This window comes from Cryptomeria japonica, chromosome 10 (genome assembly GCF_030272615.1).
Source record: "Cryptomeria japonica chromosome 10, Sugi_1.0, whole genome shotgun sequence".
In the NCBI taxonomy this organism is placed as follows: domain Eukaryota; kingdom Viridiplantae; phylum Streptophyta; class Pinopsida; order Cupressales; family Cupressaceae; genus Cryptomeria; species Cryptomeria japonica.
Genome location: NC_081414.1, coordinates 735425337 through 735451733, shown reverse-complemented (window position 1 = coordinate 735451733; position 26397 = coordinate 735425337). Strand labels below are relative to the sequence as shown.

The window sequence follows — 26397 nt, the reverse complement described above, 5'->3', positions numbered from 1 at the left end:
ATAAATTAATTTTCTTGATTCTGAAGTGTGTTACAATTTGACAGGTTTTGACCCGTCATACAGGATCGGTTATTATGCTGGCACTAATCTATTCTGAGATTATTAAGATGGTGAAGATTTATGGTCTTTTAGATCATGACATAGAAATTGATGTACCTCATCATCCAACTCATCTTCCTAGAGGTTATATATTATCAAATCTTCCAGGAGATAAAGGCTATCTCAAAGTAAAGGATGGAGATGATGATGCACCTCATATCTTGACAACTCAGATGTTTCTCACTGAGGTATGCATGATGTAAGAATTTCTTGTCTTTGATATTTAAGAGTTTCCATATAAAGGAGAGGCCTTGCATGATTAGCTATTGCTAGGAATAGAAAAGAATATTGGTAATCTAATTGTCTTTGAGTGCATGTTTGAAGCTATGTTCCATGGAGTCTTACAATGGGTGAATGAAGGGACCAAGGATCTTGATTTGGGGATGTTGGGGGGATGGCATTTGTCCAGGATCTAGGTGTGGAAACCCTAGGAGGTCAAGGGGTAGTGCTCTCATAGGGTTTGGGGGTACTAGCTTGGACACCACACTGACCTTCATGGTGCATGCCATTTTCATAATTTTATCATTATGTTTTCTCCAGCATGAAGTCCTCACTATTTCAGTATATCAAATCAAATGTTTACTTCTCAAAAAACTAACAATAAAGTTGAAAAATCTAACTGGTATAAATGATGAGGGCTATGCAATTTTAATAGATTTTTTGAGTGTTTAGGGTGTGAGTGGGGCCTATTAGACTATTAGGATTAGGGTTAGTGGCCCAAATTTTTTAAAAATGTTTTTTTTTAAAGTACTTTTTAAATGCCATATGTGGAGGATGGTTGCAAATTTCTGGGATGTTCAAGGTACCTGGTTGAGTTTCTTGAGGGTCTTGGGGACATCGCAGTATCCCCTCACTGCCCCAATTTGGGAGGTGTTGTGACCTTTTTTCACACATCGCCCCGTTGCAAATGGGGACCACCAATTTTTTTTCACTTTTTAGGGTTTTTGAGTCATCAATCTTTGCAAGTCTAGAGTTAGGGGTTTTCAAGAGTTTTTTCTAAGTCCTCGGGTCAATTGGACCAATCTTGATCAAATGGGCTTTTTTGACATCACAAAAGTGCTAAGGCAAAGCCAAAGGATGAAAATCGCAACTGCTTGAGGTCAATTCTGACAACTTCCTATTTTTGTGGAAATCTGCTTTTTGCTTTTTTCATTTTTGGCACTTTGGGACAAATCGGGGAAGTAACTTTTTCACCTGCTTTTTGCTTTTTTGCTTTTTTAGGCTTTTCTGGAAAGTTGATCTAGGATTAGGTCAGTCAGGTCATGACAATGAGGTTCTTGTTTTCAAAATGAAAAGTTTGTATCTCCAAGATGAAAAAGCAAGAAAATTCTCCAGACAAGAAGTTCATCTGAAGAAAGGTGGGTACCCCATAAATGTCTCCTTTTTGAGGGAGATGTCCTGTAGACATCTCCCACTTGTTAGCTGCAGTGGGGGCACAATGGAGGGAAATTTCCCTGCCATTCTAGTTTCTCAGAAATTTCCTTATCTCCAGAGACGGCAATTGTTTTCAGGGGTTGCTTCCATGAGGAACCACAGTTTGAACTTTGAAGTGAACCCAAATGGATTTTGCTTCTTTTTTCAATAAATTTTAAGATTGTATGACTATATAAATCAACTACTAGGCCCATCTGAAACACCTGTTTGTAAGTGTATTCCAACATTGTCCCTAATGCTGCTGCTTTATCAAGATAAAAAAACTCAGTTTAAATTCATGAAGTTTCCACAGTCCATAATGATTCAATAAATTTAATTCTGGATTAGACCGTTTAGATTTTTATTGCCAACGTTTTGGATCAAACTCTAGGATCCATCATCAGGGAATAAAGCAAATAGCTAGAGAAGAGAAATGTAAGGATGTTAGCAGACCGTGTAGATTTTTTATGGGACTTTAGCTCTTTTCTTTTTGTGCTTTTTATTTCATTTTTATTCTCTCTTCCTCTTTTTTGGTTTCCCCCTTCCCTTTTATCCATTGGTCTTTGCTTTTCTTAGTTTTCCTTCCCTTCTAAACCCTACCTCTTACGTTTCTGTGCCATTGTTCTTTGACCTTTCTCTATTTATTCTGTTGGGTCTGCTAACATCCTTACATTTCTCTTCTCTAGCTATTTGCTTTATGACCTGATGATGGATCATAGAGTTTGATCCGAAACATTGGCAATAAAAATCTACATGGTCTAATCCAGAAGTTAATTTATTAAATTCAGTTTAATTCTAAACTACAGCAGGCCTACTGAAATCATAAGCACATACGACCAGACCTATCAAAACTACAGTGTCACTATTGGGCATAATTCGTCATCTGAGTTAATTACAATTTCATCCCTGCTCAAAATATTACTGACGATTAAATTTTCCTTTGCAAGCCTAACTTTGATTCCTTCATCCTAATCAGTGTTAGGCAGGATATTAACACCTTTCTCATTAACATCAGCAAGATCACTTTATAGTATCAAGGAGTTTTTCTATGGAGAAACAATAGTATCAATCACATCTACTTAATCATCCAAAATTTAATTTGGATTGAGAAGCTAACCCTGTTGAAATATCTTAAAATTAATTTCCTTCCAAGATCAATTTCAGATAACAATTTTCTGGTACCATAGCTACAATTAGCAGCCAAGAAATGTGCCACAAGATCTTGTACTCTTTCTGTCCCAATTCCTTTTTTGGTACTTGTAATAAGTTATGTTCAGCTCGGCTCTTAAATTACACCACTATGATTCCTTATTAGCTATTTTCACTTGTCCATAAATGAAGGGCTAATGTTTTAGGTTTTTTAATTTGGTGTCATCTCACATCTAGCAGGAATACTTATTATGACCAGTGACAGTCTTTCAGAATGTAATTACCTGACACATAGGATGTTGACACTGTTGGAAATAAGCCACATCTGGACTGATGATGGGCTGGCCATAGATGGGCCAGTAGCTCAGTTGGTAGAGCACTCCAGCAGCAAATGGAAGGTCCTAGGTTCAAGTCCTAGCTGGTCCATATGAGCTGTAAGCTCAACAAGTGGTATCAGAGCCAGGCTAAGAGCCCTAAGAACCTGTAGTGTGGCTTAAGTGGGGGTGTTGGAAATAAGCCACACCCGGTCTGATGATGGGCTGGCCCCATAAATGAAGGGCTAATGTTTTAGGTTTTTTAATTTGGTGTCATCTCACATCTAGCAGGAATACTTATTATGACCAGTGGCAGTCTTTCAGAATGTAATTACCTGACACATAGGATGTTGACACTGTTGGAAATAAGCCACATCTGGACTGATGATGGGCTGGCCATAGATGGGCCAGTAGCTCAGTTGGTAGAGCACTCCAGCAGCAAATGGAAGGTCCTAGGTTCAAGTCCTAGCTGGTCCATATGAGCTGTAAGCTCAACAAGTGGTATCAGAGCCAGGCTAAGAGCCCTAAGAACCTGCAGTGTGGCTTAAGGGGGGGTTTTTCGAAATAAGCCACACCTGGTCTGATGATGGGCTGGCCATAGACGGGCCAGTAGCTCAGTTGGTAGAGCACTCCAGCAGCAATTGAATGGTCCTAGGTTCAAGCCCTAGCTGGTCCAAGTGAACAGCAGCTCAACAGACACTTACCAGCAAATTCTCGTCTCTACTTGGATTGTGGTTATTCAAATGTAAGATCAGTATATCCTAAGACTTGTCTTAAGATTATTGGATGGGGGCCAGAATAGTCCATAAAAGACATTGCTAATAGTAATAACTAACATGTTCTATTGAAATACACAACACGATCGAAGGCAATACTTGTTTTTTAGAATTACATAGATTCTTCAAAAGGTTGATTCAAAACCATTGCATCTCATTAATCTCTCCTTTTCTTGTTGGTTGTGATCTTTGTCAATGGCATTTAGGATCATGTTGATGCGTGGGGTTTGCTATATTGACGTAAAGTTTGTTGATATTGCATTGACCTGGAATTTACATAGAAGTATTCCAATTTTTGCAGAGCCTTTTGATGCTTGTATGGGGCATACAGTCCACAAAAATCTAATATACAAGTAACTACTGCTAATTGTTGATAATGTGTTAGATGGATATCGAATAGTCTGCAAACTATGATCCCTGGGCATGTTTCTCTGCCCCTGGATCCTCCATCTTCCTCTTTGCTTTGCCTTCCCTCTGTACCCAATCCCATGGTATTTTCCTGTTCACATATTGCTCTAAGGATTTTCTGGGTACTTCTTGTTAGAAAATTTCCTATGGGACAGGCTGCTTAGAAATTATCACACCAAAGAAAGTTCTTTTATTCTGAAATTGATATCCTTGAGTCTTGATTTTTTATTCCAAAACTTCTTACAAACAACTGAAACAATGTGTCTAATATATAATTTGGTCTCCTAAAAACAATTGACAAAAAGAATCAAAACAATCTTAAAAATAAGTTGCCTTACATATAGTTTTACAATTGGGTGATTAAACTAAAAATAAAACCAAGATTTGGGTGAATAAAACAACATATTGACCCATTAAAAATATCTTCAAAAAAAAAAAAAACTTATTATAAACATAAACATGGATTGCTGGAAAATATTGCCTAAAACATAAGTCACTGGGTTCTTTGAATCTGGGTCCCGTACCCGCTCTGGGAATGATCGGGTTTTGGAATGCTCATGGGAGTGCCCCAGGTGTTCCCTGGACGCTCATGTGGGCATTCCCAGGCGCTTTTACAGGCACCAACACCTTGTAGACACCAAAAACAATAAAAAAAACTACCATTGATGTTGGATTGAGATTTCAGCCCTCTTTGACAGATTTTTTTAATGAGATTGAGTTGTAACTGTTCCTGAAACAGATTGGTTACATCTTTTGCCACTTCTGCAGGGTGATAGCAGCTGAGCTTTTTTGATTCTAGATAATGAATTCTTGTGATGCTGGATCGAGATTCCGTATTTATCAGCAGAGATAAGAGGCTTATAGATGCCTCGACCATAATCTATGCACAACCAACGAATTGTAGTATATTTTGTAAATTTTTTGTATGTATATGTATAATACAGCCGTACCTAAATGTACCATACCCAAGGAATTTTTTTTTCTGTACCGGCATACCCATATTCCGTACCTGCACCCGATCCCATACCACAACTGGCAACTTAGCTTAAAACAGAATTTGCCTTTCTCAACTGCACCAATATTCTAGTCAACTATAGAATGCATAAAAATGTCTTCAGTAGCATTTGTTGTTATCTTTGCCAGTGACTGTTTGTCCTCTTTGTCAACAACAATCTATTATCTTTACCAACAATTGTCTGTCATCTTCAGCAACAACTTTTTGTTATCTTCAGCAGTAACAATTTGACTTTGTCAGCATTAGTAGTTCGTCTTCGTTGACATTTTTAAAATTCAGCAGCATTTTGCTATTTGACATCAAAATTTCTATTTTCTTCTCTTGTACACTCGTACATAATTGTGCTTCAACTTGAATGTCTTTTTTCCTTGCATGAAATATTGGATTTCAAAATATCACTGTGGGATTTATTTGTTCTTCTTCTAGATCCTCCAAAATTCTTCTTAGCCAAACTATTGTATACCTGTTAATGCAACATATTCTGCTTCTGTACTTCAATTTTGAAGCAAAATACTGTCATTCAATTTCTGTATGAAACTCCATGAGAGCAGACATAAATTGCTATGATAGAACTGCTTGAATAGGAAGTCAACCCCTCAAAGATATTACAGATTTATACATTTCCTGTCAAGAAAGACAGAAAATTTTGGACGAACCGAGACAGTTTATAGTCCAATAATTCATTGTTAGTTCACCTCTGTCGTGCTTTGGCATATCTGCATGAGTTGACGTTTGAGTGTCCCAAGGCTGGCTTCACCTAGTGCCATCTCAAAAGGTGGTGCAGAGGATGGCACCTTTGATGATTATGAATGTATGTTTAATGCTGATGCTGAGCATATTGCTGGATCTATCACGAGGGTGATAAACCTAAAGAAGGATGACTTTTCCTTTCCATAAAGCTTCAGAAATTTAAATTTAATTTTAAATCAAAGCGAAGGATGAATATTTAATTTCTGAGGCAGCAATTAAGAATTAAATATAAAAACATGCTCAAAAACTGCAGAGTATGTTTTCCTTACAGACAGCAAAAGTACACTTTATGCTAACTTTTTGATCAAAAGATCATCTAGTTCGTATTATCTATAAAATATCTGTTAGATGATAAAGATTTTGAGAAGCCAAGATTAATTTTAAGTAGTGGAAAAACATCTCTATGTATTTAAAGATCATTTTTGTAGAAAATTTCAAAATATTTGTACTTTTGAAATTTTATTACTATCAGACTGGAAAATTTGATTAGTTCTTGAAGATAGAGATGACGTCGTCCAACAAGCTCAACTAAATCCTTAATCAAAAAACTGTAAACCGTCAAATGATATGAAAATGGATATCTGTGTGAGTTCCTGTGTACTTCTATCAATTTTTCAGCACATTTCATTTCATTAAATTCCAAACAATACTTCAGTCCTGACAATAAAAAAGATTTATAAATGCATATCCACCAGTATTGAAAATGAGCATGCTCAAAAACTGCAGAGGATGTTTTCCTTAGAGACAGAAAAAGTACACTTTATGCTAACTGTTTGATCAAAAGATTGTCTAATTCATATTATCTATAAAATATCTGTTAGATGATAAAGATTTTGAGAATCCAAGATTAATTTTAAATAGTGGAAAAACATCTCTATGTATTTAAAGATCATTTTTGTAGAAAATTTCAAAATATTTGTACTTTTGAAATTTTATTACTATCAGACTGGAAAATTTGATTAGTTCTTGAAGATAGAGATGATGTTGTCCAACAAACTCAACTAAATCCTTAATCAAAAAACTGTAAACTGTCAAATGATATGAAAATGGATATCTGTGTGAGTTCCTGTGTACTTCTATCAATTTATCAGCACATTTCATTTCATTAAATTCCAAACAATACTCCAGTCCTGACAATAATAAAGATTTATAAATGCATATCCACCAGTATTGAAAATGAGCATGCAAAATGTTGCAGACCAACTTATTGCTTCTGGATCAAGTTTCTGGCACCATTACTAGTATCATTTGGAAGTCATTCATTACCCTTGTGATGTATGCTTGTTGAATTGTTTTGAGGGCACAATGAAAAGTGACGAGACTTCCATGGCATAACAAGAAAAAGATCGATGATAAATATTTGCATTTTCCATGATAAATATTGTATTTATTTTCCCATGTAAGACCTGCTTGTTACTAGTCTTTATCCTTCCCTGCTTTTGTTTACAAAAGATTTTTGCCTCTATGATATGTATAATATTATGCATATCTTTATTAGAAGTGGAAGCCACAATGGTTTAGAGTCAGACAGTTTATTTCCTAGTGTGAAGGATTCTTTTTAATTCTAGGACTTGAAACTTATAATAGAATTTTTCCCAAAATTTTACAAGAAAGAAAAGAGGGAATTGAGATTAAAATCTTTGACCATTGCAGATTCTAGGAAATCTTAAAGAATTTTTCTGGCCATTTCAATATGAACCAAATGTTAGTGGAAGTTTATTCTTGAGGGCTGTATATGCTGCAAATTGTGGGGTTGGTCCAAGCATTCTGAATTCAGAAAGTGCATTTGAATCTAGTTTGAGGTAAAATTTCTAGATCATGCTTTAGAAAAGTTGTAATACAAATTTTCTTGCGACTTTTCCAATCTTTTTTTCTACTTGACATATTATTTATCTTATTGATATTTTTGTCTCATGATTTACATTTGGTTGCATGGTTATTTAGTGGGGTTGAGCTTGCCAATGCAAAGGCTGCAGAACATCGATTACGTCGTGGAGTTTGGACAAGTACACGATATGGGGATTTACGACGTGCAATGGCTGGTAAGATGTACATTTGCAGACCTTGCAATTTGTTCATGTATGCACTAATGAATGAATAATTTAATTTTCTTTTCAGTATACCTAATTCTTTGTGTTCATGAAAGGGTGCACATAATGTACATAAGTCCTTGGAATTGTGATAATAGTAAATTTTAAGAGCTTAACATTCCTATAAACTTTGTTCTAGTCATATGTATTTAAATATTTGGAGATAATAAAATTGCTAGGACTACTGTTGATCAGCTGCTCAGAATCTTAAACAAGTTGGGATGGGTGAGAAACATTTGTTCAAGCCTAAGAAGTACATGTTTTACTTAGAGATGCTTTGCATGTAAAGGATGAATTAAAGTGCATCTCATGTAAGAAACTAGTGCTCCTACCTGACAAAACAAAGTAATTTAAGATACAATTGTAACACATTAGGCAAATAGATATGATCTTGGAAAGTGGCTCTCTTTTTTTGGAACATCGAACTATTTATGATGTTGAATGGGAAGGTCTTGTTGCTGGGATTGCATTTTTCCTCTCTAGGAATCTAGTGTTTAGTGGTTGAAGGCATTTCCTTGGTGGTGATTAATAGTCTTAGAAAAGACTTATCCAAGCTGGCAACAAAGGAGATTTTTGAAGGAAGCCCAAACTTTATGTCTTGGTTTTAAATAAGTTGTTTTCTCTCATTGTTGTTAGGCTTCCAATTTTCCAGCTGGCGTTTTGGCTAATTGTGGGGTGGATCAAGAATCTTAAACCCCCTTCTTTATAGAAAGCACACAAATTCTTAGTGGGGATTTGATTTTTAATTTTTTTTAAGCCCCCTTAATCCTTTTGGACATTTATTTTGTTTGGGCACATGCCTCTATTACCAAGCTCAAGTGTGTTTTTATTATGGTTTGTGGTGAACTTGTTTTCGAAGGGTGACACTAAGGAGGATTTAATTGTTCTTTTGTGCAGGTTGTGTGTTAATTTGTTAGCTTTTGTTATAATGATACTTTGATGGTTATTAGTGTATGTTCCATTGACTTGTTCACCCTTTGGTGCATGGATTTGGTCTGCTAGGTGTTTGTTGTTGGTTTTTTATATTTGGTTTAATGTGTCTTATGATGACTCGATGAAGACACTGAAGCTGTGTGATTCTTATCCATGTAGTCATGTTTCAAACAAATTCCTTTGTTCTATTTTTAATTAACAAGAGCTAGTGGCATTATCTTCTATCAAGATAATGCCTTAAGAGCCTAGGATGGGTGTTGCAGGGACTTTTCAAAGACTATCATCTAAGAGGACTTTCTTATGGAGTTGGTGGAAGTGATTGCTAATACAATGCACAGTCTATGGTTGATGTATCTTCTATTGCCTATCCATTACAAGGATTTGAAATGTTGTATTATTTTCCAAAGGCATCTAAGGGTGTGGGAAATGTGGTGGCTTTGAGTACTCCTTTTAATGATGTGCCAATTGGTGACAAGGAGCTATCTCACGTTTAGTAGAGTTGTAGGAGATCAAAATTTATTGTGTGGACAAGGAGAAGGTTGTAGAATTTGTCATGGTAACAGTCACTAAGTGCACTTGGAAGTCTCAAGCACCTTTACTCTTCTGTCCTTTGATGTAGGGAAGGTGATTAGAGCACAAAAGTGCTATTAAAGTTTCTATGGCCTTAAATTTCTCTCCCTGAATGTCTTGACTCTTGTTACTTCTGCTTCAAGTGGGAAAGGTTTTGATTCTACTCCTATATAGGAACTAGAGGGTTGGAGCATGCTTGAAGGAAATATTGGTAGGTAGGTGTCTGTTAAGTAGTATCGTGTTTTGTTTCGTTTTTGCTTTTTAGGGTGTTGCTAGTTCTTGCAGGCTGCGGCTATATATGTTTTGTGTCTTTTTGTTGGTTCATGTTCGTTTGATGGTGGTAGCATTGTGATTGTAATGATTGCAACTAGTTGGCTTTTTTGAATTATTCTTTCATTGTTGATTGCTAAGGGTAGTTATACTTTTAAAAACATTTCTTTTCTTGGGTGGGGCTCCCATTGTTAATTAAAAATAAAAATTATATAGAAATAAAAATAAATGTAATTTTTTTCAAGAATTATAGAGGGATTTAAGTAAGGATCTCACCCAAATCCAAGCCACAAACAAGGGTTCTGTCCTCAAACTTGCATAGCATGCACTTCAAGGCCCAAATCCCCATATATATGCTTAGCATAGGCACAAGGTCTATGAGAAATCTTGGCCAAGAAAGTACTTTAGCCTTGGTGGTCAGCCAAACAACCATTTCTCTCAACCAATATATTTTGTCCTTAATGGAAAATAAAACATAAATATGTTATATATGATATAAAATTATGAATAAAAGCAAGCAGGTGGCATTTTCTGTCTTTGGCATCTTTCCTTGATTATTTCTTTTTATGGGGCTACTTGATCAAATCTTTCTCCAAAATAACATACTTCAAAGAACTAGGTTTAGTTAGTCATACTAAGCCCCCCCACTCCTCTTGCCTCTCAAACATGTAGAGTTACCTAATGTTAGGTGGGAATATTGGGAAAACTAAATTCAATTGAATAAATGTTATTTGTAATTATTGACATTGAAAGAGAAATTTCTCCCTTGAGCTTGATAGACATAGAAAAATGTCAAACAAAGGTTCGTATGAAGGAGATGGTTAAGAATAAAAAGGACATTTAAGTGACTTTGATGCTAAAATATGAAGATGAAGTGAGATGGGAAAAATAAATCATGCTCATTTATTCATGAGAAAGAAACTCTATATTAATTAGGGAAAAATAATTCTATAGCTTAAATTTTTTTGTATTTATCAATTTTTTGCAGCTATGGATCTCCTAGGGTACTGCTCAAGCAACCCGAGTATCACTTGGCTACATCTATAGCATACTTGGGCCATGCCGTGCCCAAGGCAGACTGCAGGGAACCCGTCCTTAGACGTGGACTTGTTCGTGTTTGAACTAAGTAATGGGGGTCTTAGGGGGCAAACTTGGTAACATAGAATCTTGATGATGGATCACAGTACTGGAAATGTAATTCTATTCATCAAATTCCTAATCATTTGTCACATAGAGATGTATTTGTAATGAAGAGGCACATTTGTCTATATATTTCGCCTAATTAAATGATATTTGGACCCCTAAATAATATATGGAGTAAATCTATTTAAAGCTCTCCAATTTTTAAAATTGTTTCTAGAGAAAGGTTGTATGTTGATCTTAGGGATCATTGCTATATCTAAAAGGATGTGAGAATTTCTTTTCTACAACAAATCTGTTTTGAAGCAAGCAACATTACTGTGAGCTTGTAATTGAAGGCAATAAATTCATGATTCTAAATAGAGGCCATCGATTGACATATAAAGCTTTGGCATTAATTAATATTAAAGCAAAGTAGCCACGAGAACAAAAAAATACAAGGCCCATGAATTGAATATGTATGCGGGGAAAGTGGGTTGATGAAACTCAATATATGAAAATATTCTACAGAATGCATTAATGGATACATGTTAAAATAATGCTTGCCTGTGAAAACTAAAGGCTTTGCCATCTTAAAGAAATGGAAAGCTCATACAAAGATTATTATTATGTTTTTTCTTTAATATAATATGGATTTAGGAATAATATCTGGTGGGCTAGCATTTTTTTAAAAGTTCTGTAGAATGGCAAATAATATATTGGGTGTCATCTAATAAAGCTGATTTGCGTTAACAGCTTTGGAGAATGACATCATCAGATAAAAACAATGTAACTACAATAAGATATCCCACTGTTGCTAAATAGATTTGTCGCTGCGATTGTTTCTCCAAAACTGACCCTATTTGCCCAAAGAGCTGTGACAACCGTTTCAACGGTTGGAGAGATTGCTATGAAACTACAATCTTCCTCTTCGTTTGAGAGGGGCAGCTCTCTCATATGATGGGGTTTTTAAGGATTTTTGTGTACTTATAACCTAAAAGTACAAAAGGGAACAAGACAAAACTAAAGGAAGATGAATAACAAAAATTCTATTGGCAAACCTACGAATACCAAAGAGGATTTCATGATTGATAACAATTACAAAGGGGTTTTCAATGTGTTTCTTTAAGAATTTCTCCAGAGTTTCCCTTTAGTAAAAGTCTCCTTTTACATTACAAATTGCCTTGCATTTATAGGCTTCACAGGATAACTACCTAGTAACTAACTTGATAACTACCCCCTGACCACCTTCTTGAAATACAATGGTTTTGAAAACAATAAACCATATTTGGTTAGAATTTTCATCATTTTTGCGTGAATAAGGCTTATTTCCTAACCTTAGTTACAATAAGTAACATAAGTCACTGTTACGATAGGATAAGTAGAGGGTTGTAACATTGAAGAAAGACTCAATTATTGACCTTGTCAAGGTAGGCTCTATGTCTTCTTCCAATCTGTGAGTTACTTGTTCACCAACAATTTGGCTTTTAAATACATGCGATTTGACTACATTTGCTAATTTTGATTTCCTCTAAAGAATATGATGCATTCTTGGATGATGTAATGTTCCCTACTAGGTTTAGGTCTGTTTTAACCATAACTAATCTCTTTCAATATACTTATGACTTAAATTAAATTGATTAGGAAACAAATCTATCTTAACATGAATCAAATCGGTGATATTCCATAGTTCAATTAATTTATCAATTATTAATAAGTAAATTGTTCATCTACCATACTAGATAATTAATTCTATCATACTAAATAATTAATTTTATCATCCATAATTCTTAATGCAAGTGTCAACCTTTGTTACTACTTCAGTTCTAAGGAAGAAGAGGATGTCTATGTTACCAAAGTGCTTAAGACCAAAATACAATTGGGCTCCCTCAAAGTTTACTGATCCAAGCCTTTACCCTATCTTGGGACCATGCCCTCAAAGTTTACGGGACACTGATTGTTACCCTATCTTGGGAAACATCCTATTGATTGGATTTAGACTGCCCCTCTTTGGAAACAACTCAATCCTCAACTTCTTAAATACTGACAGTAGTAACATAAATTATATATAAACATATTCTTCTTACTATTATTAACTTAAGAGTTCTTTCTGATTTACATTCTAATATTGTTATTTGTCTGATCAAACATTATATATTAATATTACTATTAAATTCTGCATAAGAACATTATCAGGCTTCTATTAAGCATACATATTAAACACATCACCATGCATACCACCAAGAACGAGGATGTTACTGCCTGTAATTTAATAACAGTTTTGATCTGATCTGATCGATGGTGGTGTCATTGGATGCTTTTGATTCCTTTCCTTTATATCTCTCAATGTTAGGGAGAGGTTACAACTCTTAATCATGTATGCCCTTTGGCAAGAGACGCACCCTTTCACCATTAGCACCCTTTGAAAGAGTGCAACTCTTCATTATTTCTGCCCTTTGAAAGGGACACAGCCTTTCACAATCAGATCTGCACTTCTGATTCCCAATTATCCTCTCTTCAAATGAGTTCTCTTCTCCCTTTTATACCTCATATTTGGGGGAGTCACAACTTATCATTTCATGCCTTTTGACAGTCATTAAGTTTAATCAAATTTTAATTATATTTAATTATTTTCTTTTATATTTTAATTTTTTTAATTTTTTATTCTTTCGTATTTTAATTTTATTATTATTATTTAGTATTAAATTAGATTTCAAAGTGGGGACACTAAAGTCCGCTCCATCCAAGATTGCTTGTCCTCAAGCAATGATCATGGAGTGTTCAAAATGGCTTCCACTATGAAATGGCTTTGGAAACACACATAGAATAAACATGCTGGAAACATATCAGACATGAACCAAACATGGAGTGTACACCCAAATACATGTATTATTAGATTCCTTGTTATTGACTAGAATAATTCATTGATTCATCTTTACTCTGCAGGATGGCAAGATCAAAGCTCTGATAGCAATTGTAATGTCTCCTACGAGGTTTAGGTCTGTTTTAACCATAATTAATCTATTTCAATATACTTATGACTTAAACTAAATTGATTAGGAGACAAATGTATCTTAACATGAATCAAATCTATTTTTATTTAAAATTTAATTTATATTTTGTTTCAAACAATTTATTTCTTATTTAAACTATAAATTTCAATACGTCATTTATATATTTATATTTTAATGAATACGTTATTTAACAAGATAAAATATTTAAATTAAATATTTAATTATAATATATTTATCATTTAATACATAAAATTTAATATATTAATAATATCTAAATTAAAATTTTAAACATATTTATATTACAATGTTACTAAATTTATTACAATATATTCAGATTTTACATTAAATTATTTTATTTATTTTGATTTATTACTTATATTTAAAAAATCAAATTTATATTGACAAATTTAATCACTTTTTTTTTGAATTTTTTTTCTGTAACATAGACTATAATATATCATTATAATAAATGTTTTAATATAATATTATATATACTATTATAATAATACTATATATTATTATATAGTAATTATAATTTATTAATATATTAATATAATAATATAATATAATATATAATATAATTATATTATAATAATATATTCATATAATATTATAATTATACTATAGTATTTTTTTCTTTGGCAAGGTGGCAATGCCACTTGATATATTTTATTAATAATATATAATTTTTACAATATATTTAAAAACGTTATACTATAGTATTATAATTATATCATTAATAATATAATAATAATAATAAATTATTATAATTTTTTTTAAAAATCGGATTCTTGTACTTTTGGTTTGTCGATTTTTTCCGAAAAGATTAACGCTTCTTTGATTTGTAATATTACTATAATATTAGATAAATTACAATTTTTTTTTAAATTTAAGATATATTACAATAATATATCTTAAAATAAATAAATATTATTAAACCAACTAGGACATGCTCTCACCAGGCTTCCTACCCTATAGCATGTCATTGGCTACATTTGATTTTTTGGAAGGTTCACTTTGTACAATGTCACAAACTATTTTGTAATTGATACTTTGACACGATCTACTTATTATTTATGTTGTGGTATGTTGTCTCAATGTAATCAGCGATATGAATAAAAACAACAAAAATTTATTTTCAACAATTCATGTGTTGAAGTCTCTGTTTTATTTGCTTACAATATGTCTATGCTATGGAAATACCCTTAAATATATTAATCAAGTAGTTTTTGATTGTTTTTGTACAATTTTCTACATTTTTTTGTATATCTAATTTTTTGCCGATTTTTTCCCGGTTTTTTCAAAAAATCTTATACTTTTGTTTTGTTGATTAATTCATCATGAAGATTCCTTGTAGTGTATATTTCTCTGAGACGGAGAAATATGAGGTGAAAGCCCTTGCAGTGTATATTTCTCTAAGATGGAGAAATATGAGGTGCAAGCCTTTGTTCATCTCTGAGACTGAGATAAGACGTCATGTTGAGAGACTCCATGACGACATCACGTTGAGAGACTCCGTCATGAACCCTTTTACTTGTGTTTCTTTCCACACATGGGAGTAGCCATGGTGGACGTCATGTTGAGAGACTCCATGATGACATCACGTTGAGAGACTTCGTGATGGACACTTGTACATGTGTTTCCTTCCACACATGGCAGTAGCCATTGTGGATGTCATGTTGAGAGACTCCATGACGACATCACGTTGAGAGACTCCGTGATGAACTCTTGTACATCTCTAAGATTGAGATGTGTTTTTTTGACAAATGGGTGTAGCCATTATGGGCATCATGTTGAGAGACTCCATGACGAGGATATCTGGAAAATACCTCCCTAGCTAAGAGGGAGTGTTAGTGTTTTATAGCTTCGGGAGCTATTCTCTCTTAATTAAAGGCAAGTTGGCCTTCACGTTCTAAATAAAATTAAATGAAATGTTTTTCAAGGAAGGTTGGCCTTGATGGGCAATTAATATTTTATATCTTGTATTTTCTCTAGGGGGCCAACCTAGAGAAGAGGTTGCCTAGTTATGTATTTAAGGAAGATCAAGTCCTCTCATTTGTGCATCAATTCATTCTCTCAAGTTCACCTCTCCTAAGCAGCAGCAGAAGTTCGCATCCTTCTAGCAGCAGATTGAGTCCACTCAAGTTCGCATCCTTGCCTAGTTATGTATTTAAGGAAGATCAAGTCCTCTCATTTGTGCATCAATTCATTCTCTCAAGTTCACCTCTCCTAAGCAGCAGCAGAAGTTCACATCCTTCTAGCAGCAGATCGAATTCTTCAAGAAGTATAATCATTCATTCAAGAGAAGAGACATATATATCGTTGTATGAGACTTGGCCCTGTATAAGGCCTGATTGTTGTATGCAGAATTCTGCACTTCTTTATATGATATATAAGAGATTATTTGCTGGGTTTTTCTCCCTCGAGTAGGAGGGTTTTCCCAAGGTAAACATCGTGTTCATTGTCTTATGTGTTGCATTTTCTAACTGCTTACATTTTTTATCCTAAAATTAACACCTAAAACCTAGGCCCAATTATTGAGGTGGTGTCAGCGCGCCCTAGACAAGTTTTCCCCATCTAGGGTTGAGGATTAGGAAGGGAGTAAGAATTGGGGCTTGAATATAGCCACGATCAATCGTATTATGGATAAATATGGTCATTAGCTTAATAAATTAGTTTAAGGTATGATAATATTGAGTAATGGGTATTGTTTATTGGGAAATTGGCAGTGTCCTAATAGGGGACACTACAATTGGTATTAGAGCTTTGCTCTTGCCATCCTGCTGGGTAAACACAAATCAATGAATCATCCTAGTCAATAAGAAGGAATCTAACAATGCATGTATTTGTGTGCATGCTCTGTGTTTGCATATATCCATGTGTATGCTCCATGTTTTGTTCATGCTTGATATGTTTTCAGCATGTTTATTCCATGTGTATTTCCAAAGCCATTTCATATTGCAAGTCATTTTGAACACTCCATGATCATTGCTTGAGGACAAACAATCTTGGGTGGGGCGGAATGTAATGTCCCCACTTTGAAATATAATTTAATAATAAATAATAATAATAAAACTAAAATATAAAAGAACAAAAAATAAAAATAAAATAAAAATATAAAAAAATATAATCAAAATCTGATTAAAGTTAATGAATGGTCAAAAGGCATGTAATTATAAGTTGTGACTCCCCCAAATATGAGTTATGAAAGGGAGAAGAGAACTCATTTGAAGGTGGGATAATTTGGAAATCAAAAGTGCAGATCTGATTATTAAATTAATGCTTTTTATTGCAGTGGCAAAGGCATCTTGTTGTGGATAATGGTGAGTAGAAGAAAGGAAAGGTTTGCTATTATTGCAATCATCCTAGCTATTTTGAGTGCCATTGTTTCAACAAGAAGAAAGATATGAGAAAAGTGAAACAAGGAAGTATGATGGTTAATTTGGATATTGAAGATGACTTTTCCAACAAATGCTTCTAAATATGTCAAAATGATGATGATGTTTAGATCATCAATTTAGGTTGTGCACACCACATGATTGGTGATGTTGACAGATTGACAAATGTAACAAAACATTCAAGGGACGCTACATTTGGAGATGATTCACAACATGTTGCAGGAGTTGATAGGACTCCTCGAGATGTGCCAACTTAGGGTAAAATAGGTGTTGGTAATGTTTTACTTGTTCTAGGACTAATGAAAAATATTGTCTCAATAAACCATATAATTGCCAAAACTTGGTTAGTTTTAAGAATGGATGTGTGAAAAAAATTAAAATCAGAAATATTATGTTTCCAGTCCATAATAGTTTGTTACCATTTTTTGGATTAAACTATGGTGAAATATTTTGAAAATTGATGTTTTGGATCATATGTCATGACACATCGTTAGGATGAGAAGAATAAGGTAGAAAATTGTAGGAGCAAGCTAGTATAAATAGAGATAGGGAGACCAAAAAACTATGGAGTAGGGAAGGCCGACAAGTAAATATGCCATAATAAAAACAAAATAAATAACATAGATAATTAAGGATTAAATAGCAAATGAAAAGATCCAAAGAATAGGAAATTATAATGCAAACAAAGTAAAGAAATATATAAATATAAATAACAAAAATAAATAATTAAAAAATAATAAATAATAAATAATAATAAAAGATAATACTAAAAATAAGTAAAATTGTAATTACATAACTGAATATAAAATTGAAAAAAAATCAAGCAGAAATACATAACAATAAAAATAAAAATATACTATAGAGTTAAAAATGATAATCAAATAATTATAATATAATTAAGTATATAATAAAACAAATGTGTATAATATGAACTAAGTTACTGGTTTGTCCTTGTTACCTTGCCAATTCGGGTGCAATCTGACTCAAGTTCAAATATTGGTCCGATGCAACGAGGGTACGACTAGGGTCCGAGATTTAGCCTATGGGTTCATCCTAGGTGAATTTGGTAGAACCCACAAAGGATTTCAATAGTTTTTCATAATCCTTGGGTTCGTTTTAGGCGCTCATTGACCAATTTTCTGCTCCCTTGTTGAAGTTTGTGTTTCCTTAGCTCCTCCCTAATTAGAGTGATTGGAAAGTTGCTTGGGAAATCATCAATCTCATAGGATGGGGTGGAATCACTTGACTACCATCGCTTGAGCATCATGTTGAAGGTAAGTACCAATGTGTTGCATGAATTGGACTCTAACGACAAGCATAGGTGATGATTAAGTTGGGGCATTGTTGATATTGCCACCAAGATTCGAATCTTTGCTGGGCTACTATGATTGTAGGCTTGTGCCTTCACTGATCAAGTATTCACAGATTGTGAATCGTTGAGGTGTTCATCTAGTGATTTCATAGGCAATCATGGTTGTACCAGGCCTTTGCTGGGTTGGGGTGCTTGTGGGCTTTGTGGCCCTACTAGGCTACCATGCTTGTGGGTCTAGGTCCTATGCCTAGGTCCTTGTTGAGTTGGTGTGCTCGCGGGCTTGGGTTGTTATGTGTTCATGCTAGGGATGAGGTCCCCCAATTGTGGCCTCACTGATTCATAACTCTAGTTCAAAAGTGTGTACTGATAAAAAAAAAAAATAGCCCATGATCTGATCACTTGAACCCGAACTTGAGAATTGAACTCTCGAACCCGATCTTGCAAACTGAACTATCAAACCCGAACCCACAAATTGAACTCTTGAACCCAAACCCAAACATTGAACCCGGAGCAAACGTGTAACTTAGAATATGAGCTCTATGTGTGTGTGTGTGTGTGAGAGAGAGAGAGAGAGAGAGAGAGAGAGAGAGAGAGAGAGAGAGAGAGAGAGAGAGAGAGAGAGAGAGAGAACCAATACTAAGATTGGAAATAGATGAAACAATGAAAGGGCAATGTAAGAAGAGGAATTAGCACACAAAGGGTGCATGGACAACGAGTTAAGGAGGTATAAAGGAGGAAGAAAAGTGGACAAGAGGTCAGAAAATGTAATGTCCCCTCTTTCTTAGTTGATCACTTAGTAGCAGAGATTTGTCTGTTACTCATCTCTGTAGGCGAATTCAGTGAACAGGAGATGTCAGTGATAGCAAGGGGTTCACACTTAGCCATTTTCGAGGTTTGGATGGCTTATTTTATAAGTACTTTATGTTATATTTTCATAAAGTCACTTTTATGCTAAAATTAGACACACTAATAAAGTGACTTTATAATAAAGAGTTATAAACTTAATAAGTCATAAAGCACCCCCTTGGCGCCCACCTAGTCACTTTAAGTTGTTTTTTAAAAAGTGGCTATGATTGTTATGAGGAATAAGACCCTCAAAGGGTTGAACTCTCTAAAGGAGAGTTTATTTTAATAAACTCAATGAAATTTAATAAAAGAAACCCTATTTGGTACGACTAGGGTTGGAGGCCATTAAAAGAACAAAGGTGGATTCGTTTTGACCATCTTTCAATCATTTTTACAATCAGCTTTTTGGCAATTGTGCTCTCCAACACATTTCAACAGCATAGCAGCTTTGAGGAAAGGGTTTGAATTTACTCCAATCTCCATTGTCCACACCTATCAGCAAAGATCTGATAATTACATAGGCTACAAGAGGCATATGTGGATCAGATTAGTGATTCATTGAGGAAAACTTGGTTAATTCAATAATCTTTCCTGCAGGCCAGGCACAATTCTTAGCAGTTTTAGTATATTTGTTTTATTTAATTATGGTTGATGTCAATAAACTTGTTTGGAGTCGTTGAACTTCCTTGGATGTTCATGTACTGTGATCTATTTGAGAATTTTAATAGCACTACCCTCGGTGAGCGTTGGACTCTGTTGGTGTACGTTTTATCATCTACCAAACATTAGAATAAGATACCCAAAGGTATTCTATCCTCTCCTGAAAAATCACTGCTAATTCCAAGGTCTATATGTGCGAACAAGCGACTTTAGTGGGATAGCTACTTGGGTAGTGTATGCTGAAAATCTCAAGGAGTACTTACGTTTACAAATGTCTTTCAAGCTTTTGGACTTAGATAAATTTGTCAATTTCAGGCTCTCTCTTTTTTTGGATTTTTCGGGATTTAGACTTTCAAAAAGGGGAAAAGGGGATAGGGTTAAGAAAACTGATCTAAACCTACAAATTCTGGAGATGGTATTAACTGGGTGTTCTCGAGAAACCGCACTTTGCTTCGCCACACTAAGGACAACTACACAAAGCGGGTGCAATCTTCAATGGGTTGTGTTTATGATCGAAGTTTTGGCATACACATGGGATAGGCTCAGACTAACTTTGCACAGTGAAATGGAAATCATCCATTCACCAAAAGTATGAGCGGAGATGCACTGTTAATTAATACTTATCAAATCCTTCATTCAACTCTAACAACTTTGAAAGCAAATCTAAATTAACTTCTAATTAATGTGTTGAGGAAATTGAAACCATGCTAATCACTCAAATAACATAGATTACAAAGCCTTAAGAGAAAGCGCACATGCAATGTATTATTCAAAAAAATGACCTTCATGCAACAATATATCAAAAACCTCACACACTCTCCAAATGAGAGGAGGTAGCCTTATATAGTTTTCCAAAAAACAATGAATGACCGAGATCAAACAGTGATCAAGGGCCCAGATTGAAAGATAAAACCCTAATTAGGGTTTCCCAAAACTAACTACCCCTTGACCAATGAGAACAATACATTTGGGGACACTTGTCCTTCTTGCTAAATATGAACCAACAATGAAAATAGAAGGTTGTTGCATTGTGAAGTGTGCCCTTCTAAAAGCTTTTGGATAAGTCAGGTTCATTGAACTTGGACATGCTGACTTGGAACAATCTGATTGGCTGGAAGATGACGAGGTGCCACCTCAGCGTGTTGGATGTCTTCTCTGAATTCTCCAATTTGTGTGAAGAAATTGTCTAAGTATGGAAATTCGATAATTCTTGTCACCATCTGATTTTGATTGGGAGCTTGTTTTTTAAATTTCTTCAGGAGATGAAACCCTTCAAGAAGTTGCAAATTTATTCAACTTTTCCATATCTTCACCAAGTCTGAGAACTTTTCTTTCTTGATGCCTTGAGATTCTTTCAAGTGCCTTGAATTCGGAGAAGAATTCCTCTAGGCTTTCGTCATAATAGCTCTTCCCATACTTAGCCAAATTTTGGCCATCGTGATGCTTGGACGAACCTTGCTTGTAGACTTGTCTGAATTTGGCTTGAAACACCATATGTGTTTTCTGCGATGATCCCGCCTATTGTGACCTAATCATACATCACCCCATCCGAGATAGGGACCCCTAGCTTTTAGGCCCTTTTGGTTGTTTGGTCTTGGTTTTTTTTTGTGTGTTGGTAGCAATCTCTTCAATCTCTTTGCTTTGCGGATGTTCAGGGGTTAGTTAGAGTTAATCTGCTTCTTTGTCGAGCGAATTTTGTGAAGTCTAGGGCCTGTTTTGTCCTTTTTTAGGGTTTCTGCCTTTTGTCCTAGATTTTAGGGGTTCCTGTTAGGGTTTTGAGAAAATTGAGCATACGACTGGAATCAGGACCCTTCAAGGGACCTCCCAGTAAAATTTGAGCCCAAACGGAGCAACTTTCTATTTTTAGAAAGTCCCTATTTTTTAGGGATTTTTCCGAGTCCTGGAATGACGTCATTTTGCCAAAAATCAAACTTACTATTTTTAGTAAGTTTCTATTTATAGTAAGTCATTCCTGCACCCTGTCTAGGGATCTAATGTTGACACCTTGAAGGTTTCTATTTTTTGAAAGTCATTACTGGCAGGGTCAGTCAGACAAGGCGACGAGGATTAGACGTTCGCAGACATTTCTAATTCCGGAAAGTCAAACAGTAGACAAAGAGAGCCAGAAATGGGTCAAGTGCTGGAAATCCATTCCTAAAATGGAAAGCTCGGGAAGACACTTCAAAGTCACAGGAGGTCAAAATATTCCAAGTCTGGGAGATTAAATGATGAAAAATCCGTGAATCCATGGCCAAAGCAAAAATCCGCCCAAATGTGGAGTCAGGCGCCAAAATGGGATTCCCATGGATAGAAGGAAAATCTGTGAATCCTTGGCCAGAGCAAAATTGCGCCCAAGTCTGCAGCCAGGCCCAAAATGAAGAAGGCAAGGACAGAGGGAAAAATCCACGAATCCCTGGCATTAGCAAAATTCCGCCCAAGTTTGCAGTCAGGCAGCAAAATGAAGAAGGCAAGGACAGAGGGAAAAATCCATGAATCCCTGGCATTAGCAAAATTCCGCCCAAGTCTGCGGTTAGGCGCCAAAATGAAGAAGGCAAGGACAGAGGGAAAAATCCATGAATCCCTGGCATTAGCAAAATTCCGCCAAAGTCTGCAGTCATGCACCAAAATGAAGAAGGCAAGGACAAAGGGAAAAATCCATGAATCCCTGGCATTAGCAAAATTCCGCCCAAGTCTGCAGTTAGGGGCCAAAATGAAGAAGGCAAGGACAGAGGGAAAAATCCATGAATCCCTGGCATTAGCAAAATTCCACCCAAGCTAAAAGTTGAAATTTTGCCTGAGGCATGGAATCCAAGGAGTCAAGGAGGAATAAAAAGCAAAATTCCCCTCGGGCAAATTTTTGAATTTGCTATTTTTTAGACACCAAATCTCGACGGAGTATGGAAAATTTTATAGATCCGGAACTGGGATGAAATTCTCCATCCAATGACCCTGGCTCCTAAATTTGAGGAGGATCCCTAAAAAATAGGGATGTTGAAAAGAACACATGGACAATTCACAAAATAATGAATTCCTTCCTTAGGAGGAATTTCCGCCCCGACCTTGTGGAGGGCGCCAGAATGAACAGTGCACAAAGAGATGAATTCTTTCATCGGGGAAGAATTGCACCCAAGAAGAAGAAATTCCAGGAAAGGTGAAAAATTGACTAAGTGTTTGAAATTTCTTCCTTAAGGACATAGTTCTTGGAAATCATGAAAATTGGCTAAGGTATGAAGAATTTCCTTCCTCAGGTTAAGGAAAAAATTTCTTTCCAAAGGAGAATTCCTCCATAACAAGAAATTTCCCCCTAGGGAAAAATTTGAAAAATCCATTCTCGGGCATCAAATCACATCCAAATTTCAAAAGTTTTACAGATTTGGATTCGTAGGAGAATTCTCTTCCTCCTGGACTTGAAACTTTAATTTGTGCAAAATTCCTAAAAAATAGGAGATGTTGAAAACTCATTGAAAATCTTTTCCAGAGCAAGGCAAGTTCAAAAACTTCAAGAAAATACTTCCAGAGTCAGAGATTCTCCCTCTTCGAGTTTTCTCTCTCCAGGGTTTTTTCCACCAAGTGGCAGCCGAGTCAACAAACGCTAAATTAATGAAGCATCTCTTTGCATGCAGCCGTCACATTTATGGCATTATGACAGATTCTCCGTGCATGTCGCCGTCACTAGGAGAATGATGGGCATTTATGATGGTGTCGGTTATATTCTGAGCATAATCAACATCATGGGGCACATTTAATGTGCTAGTGGGCGCTATTTTAGTACTTTTGAATTAATTGTATATGGACATGATGGGTTATTGATTTGAGATTCCCACCTTGTTGCACCTTGAGTGAGGAATCTTTAGGGCAAACCCTAATTAGGGTTTTGTATGTAATAATGGCTTGAGGCCTATATAAGGGGGTGACCCCCTCATTTGTAAGGAGGAGAGACTATTGTCAGAGATTGTTGCTAAGAGTTTTTGAAGCAAACACTTAATACATTGTTCAATTGTTGGTGTGTTCTTGTGTTGTTTCGGAGCTTGCATGGTCTCATTCTCTTCATAGATTAGATTTGCTTTCATGCCGTTAGACGAATTGGATTTGATAGGATTGCTTGTTGCAAAATTCGTGCTCATACTTTTGGTGTGTAGTTGATTGTTGCATACCGTGCAAAGTTAGCTTGAGCCTCCATTATATGTGTATGTTTAACTTTGATTATTAGAAGAGATTGTTCGATTTGATGGTTTCTCTTGATGATTTGAAAATCTTTAACACACGCTCTGAAGATTGCACCGCCTTCACGTAGTTGTGTGTTGCTGGCAAAGCGAAGCGTGGTTGGATTTTGCGCAAGTTATCCCGTTTCCTTGTTCATAGGATTAGATTACTTTTAGTCTAGTTTTTCTCTACCCTATTCCTATTTACTTTCCGCATAATTCAAAATCCAAAAGATCCAAAACTAGAGCTTTCATTGCAAATCATCCGTACAAAAAATCCTTGAGCTTGCATCAGTTTCTTCAACATATGTAAGGCCCCCTTGGGTTATCAGCAAACCCATCAAACAACTGAGTCACATCCATGCACTGAAAGAACCTTGGAATTAGCTGTTTGAACTTTAAGCAATCCTAGCATATGGACTAATCTTGATCAAGAGAGAATAAGGTGACCGTTGGTGACTTTATTCTGTGTTAGACGCAGTCATAAAAACATGTCAACACCGCCTTCAACTGCCAATTTATGTTGTGCGAGAGGAGGGTAAAAATCTCTGGATAACTCCTCACAAATATGAATTGATGCGATCTAAAGTTCAGCTTTTCAGACATTCATCTCGTTCAGCCATCATCCAAAACCTGCAAAAACCAAAAGAAAATTAAGTTAAGGTTCCATACTTTAGTGTAAATTTTGAAGGTTTGACGGCAGAGTGTGCTTTGATTCTCCACTTCCTCAACAATTTTATCTTTCAACAAGCTGCAAACACTTAGAAATCCTTGAAAACTCATTCTGATTTGAAAGTTTGGGAGTTAAATTTGTCTTTGATTACTCTGAAAACGAACAACTTAGTCCCAAAATCTGTGAAATGAATGTTGAAATCAGATATGAATCCTAGAAAATGTGTGAAAATCAGACCAAGTCTCTGAAAACTCTATGAATTTGCCTTGAATACCCTTGTCACTTTCAAAATCTAGACAAGAAATGAGGAGAAAGGATGCTGCTTTGTCTGGAAATCTTGTCTCAGAAAATTTCGAATCTGCTCTTGAAATGTCTTTGAAAAGCCTTGAGTCACTCTCTAAGACCCTTGAAATCTTTTGAAAACTCTTGAAATCTTTCTCTCCAAAAGTATTTTGTTCTCCAAGTTAGAACCTTTGAGATGAATGAAATGAATGACCAATTCATTATAAGTATAAACTCCAAAGTAATTTCAAATTCTGCATTTAGAAACACAGTTCATCCATCCTAGATCGAACTTATCTTGTTTCTATTTTCATCCCATACATCGAACTTAGACATTCGATAAATGATCTTGTTTCCTTGTCAATTTCAGTTCATTGAGAAAGTTTCTATTTTTGATTTTCAGTTGAGTTTAGCCCTTAGGAAAGTTCTGATTTTGAATCGAGTTTGAGTTTAGTTCAATAAGAAAGTTTCTATGAATCTAACTCATTCCTTTCCTGTTTCGAATTTTGAAAACTTTTCAAAATCTCAAAACTTTCTAAAATTGATTCTTTGTTCGAACTTCAATACTTGATAGTTAGGTGGACTTTGTTTGATGTATGATCCTTTTGAGGGCGGACTTTTTGAGAGTTGGGAACCATCAAATGTTGATGGAGGGCAGACTTTTTGAGAGTTAGGCACCATCTTCTTATGCTTGAGGTCTTAACCATATGGCAGACTTTGTTTATCTCTGTGAGCTTTACTTGCAGCAGGGCGGACTTTACAGATTTCATGCACCACATTACCTTGCAGATTGGGCAGACTTCACTGATTTGATGCACCATTTAATGTGCTCTAGGCGGACTTGGTGAGGGATGTGCACCTTGATTATTCTCTTGGGCTGACTTCACCAAGGTTGTGCACCATTCACTTAATCAAGGGCGGACCTCATCGTTTCTCTCCCTCTTCTCCTTGCACATGGCGGACTTTGTGATGTTTGAGAACCATTTGCAGCAGGGCGGACTTTAGGAAGCTTGTTTCTTGCAGCCTAGGCGGACTTTGTTTGACTTGAGAATCTTTTAACCTTGTTATTTCCCTCACTTCTTGGGTGGAGTTTTAAGATACTTA

General features: G+C 35.4%; 1 protein-coding gene across 2 annotated transcripts in view; it reads left to right on the top strand.

Annotated features, from left to right (window-relative positions):
* The window catches only part of LOC131032241 (uncharacterized), a 65105-nt gene that overhangs the window by 17685 nt on the left and 21023 nt on the right, over positions 1-26397 (top strand). The window contains exons 4-7 of one of the 2 annotated variants that reach the window (XM_057963193.2): positions 45-287; positions 7578-7726; positions 7869-7966; positions 10776-11118. In XM_057963193.2, coding sequence (XP_057819176.1) covers positions 45-287; positions 7578-7726; positions 7869-7966; positions 10776-10834 — 549 coding nt within the window. In that variant the 3' untranslated portion in view covers positions 10835-11118. Of the gene's footprint in view, positions 1-44; positions 288-7577; positions 7727-7868; positions 7967-10775; positions 11119-26397 lie in introns of those variants that run through there. The other variant, XM_057963192.1, reaches the window with a different exon arrangement.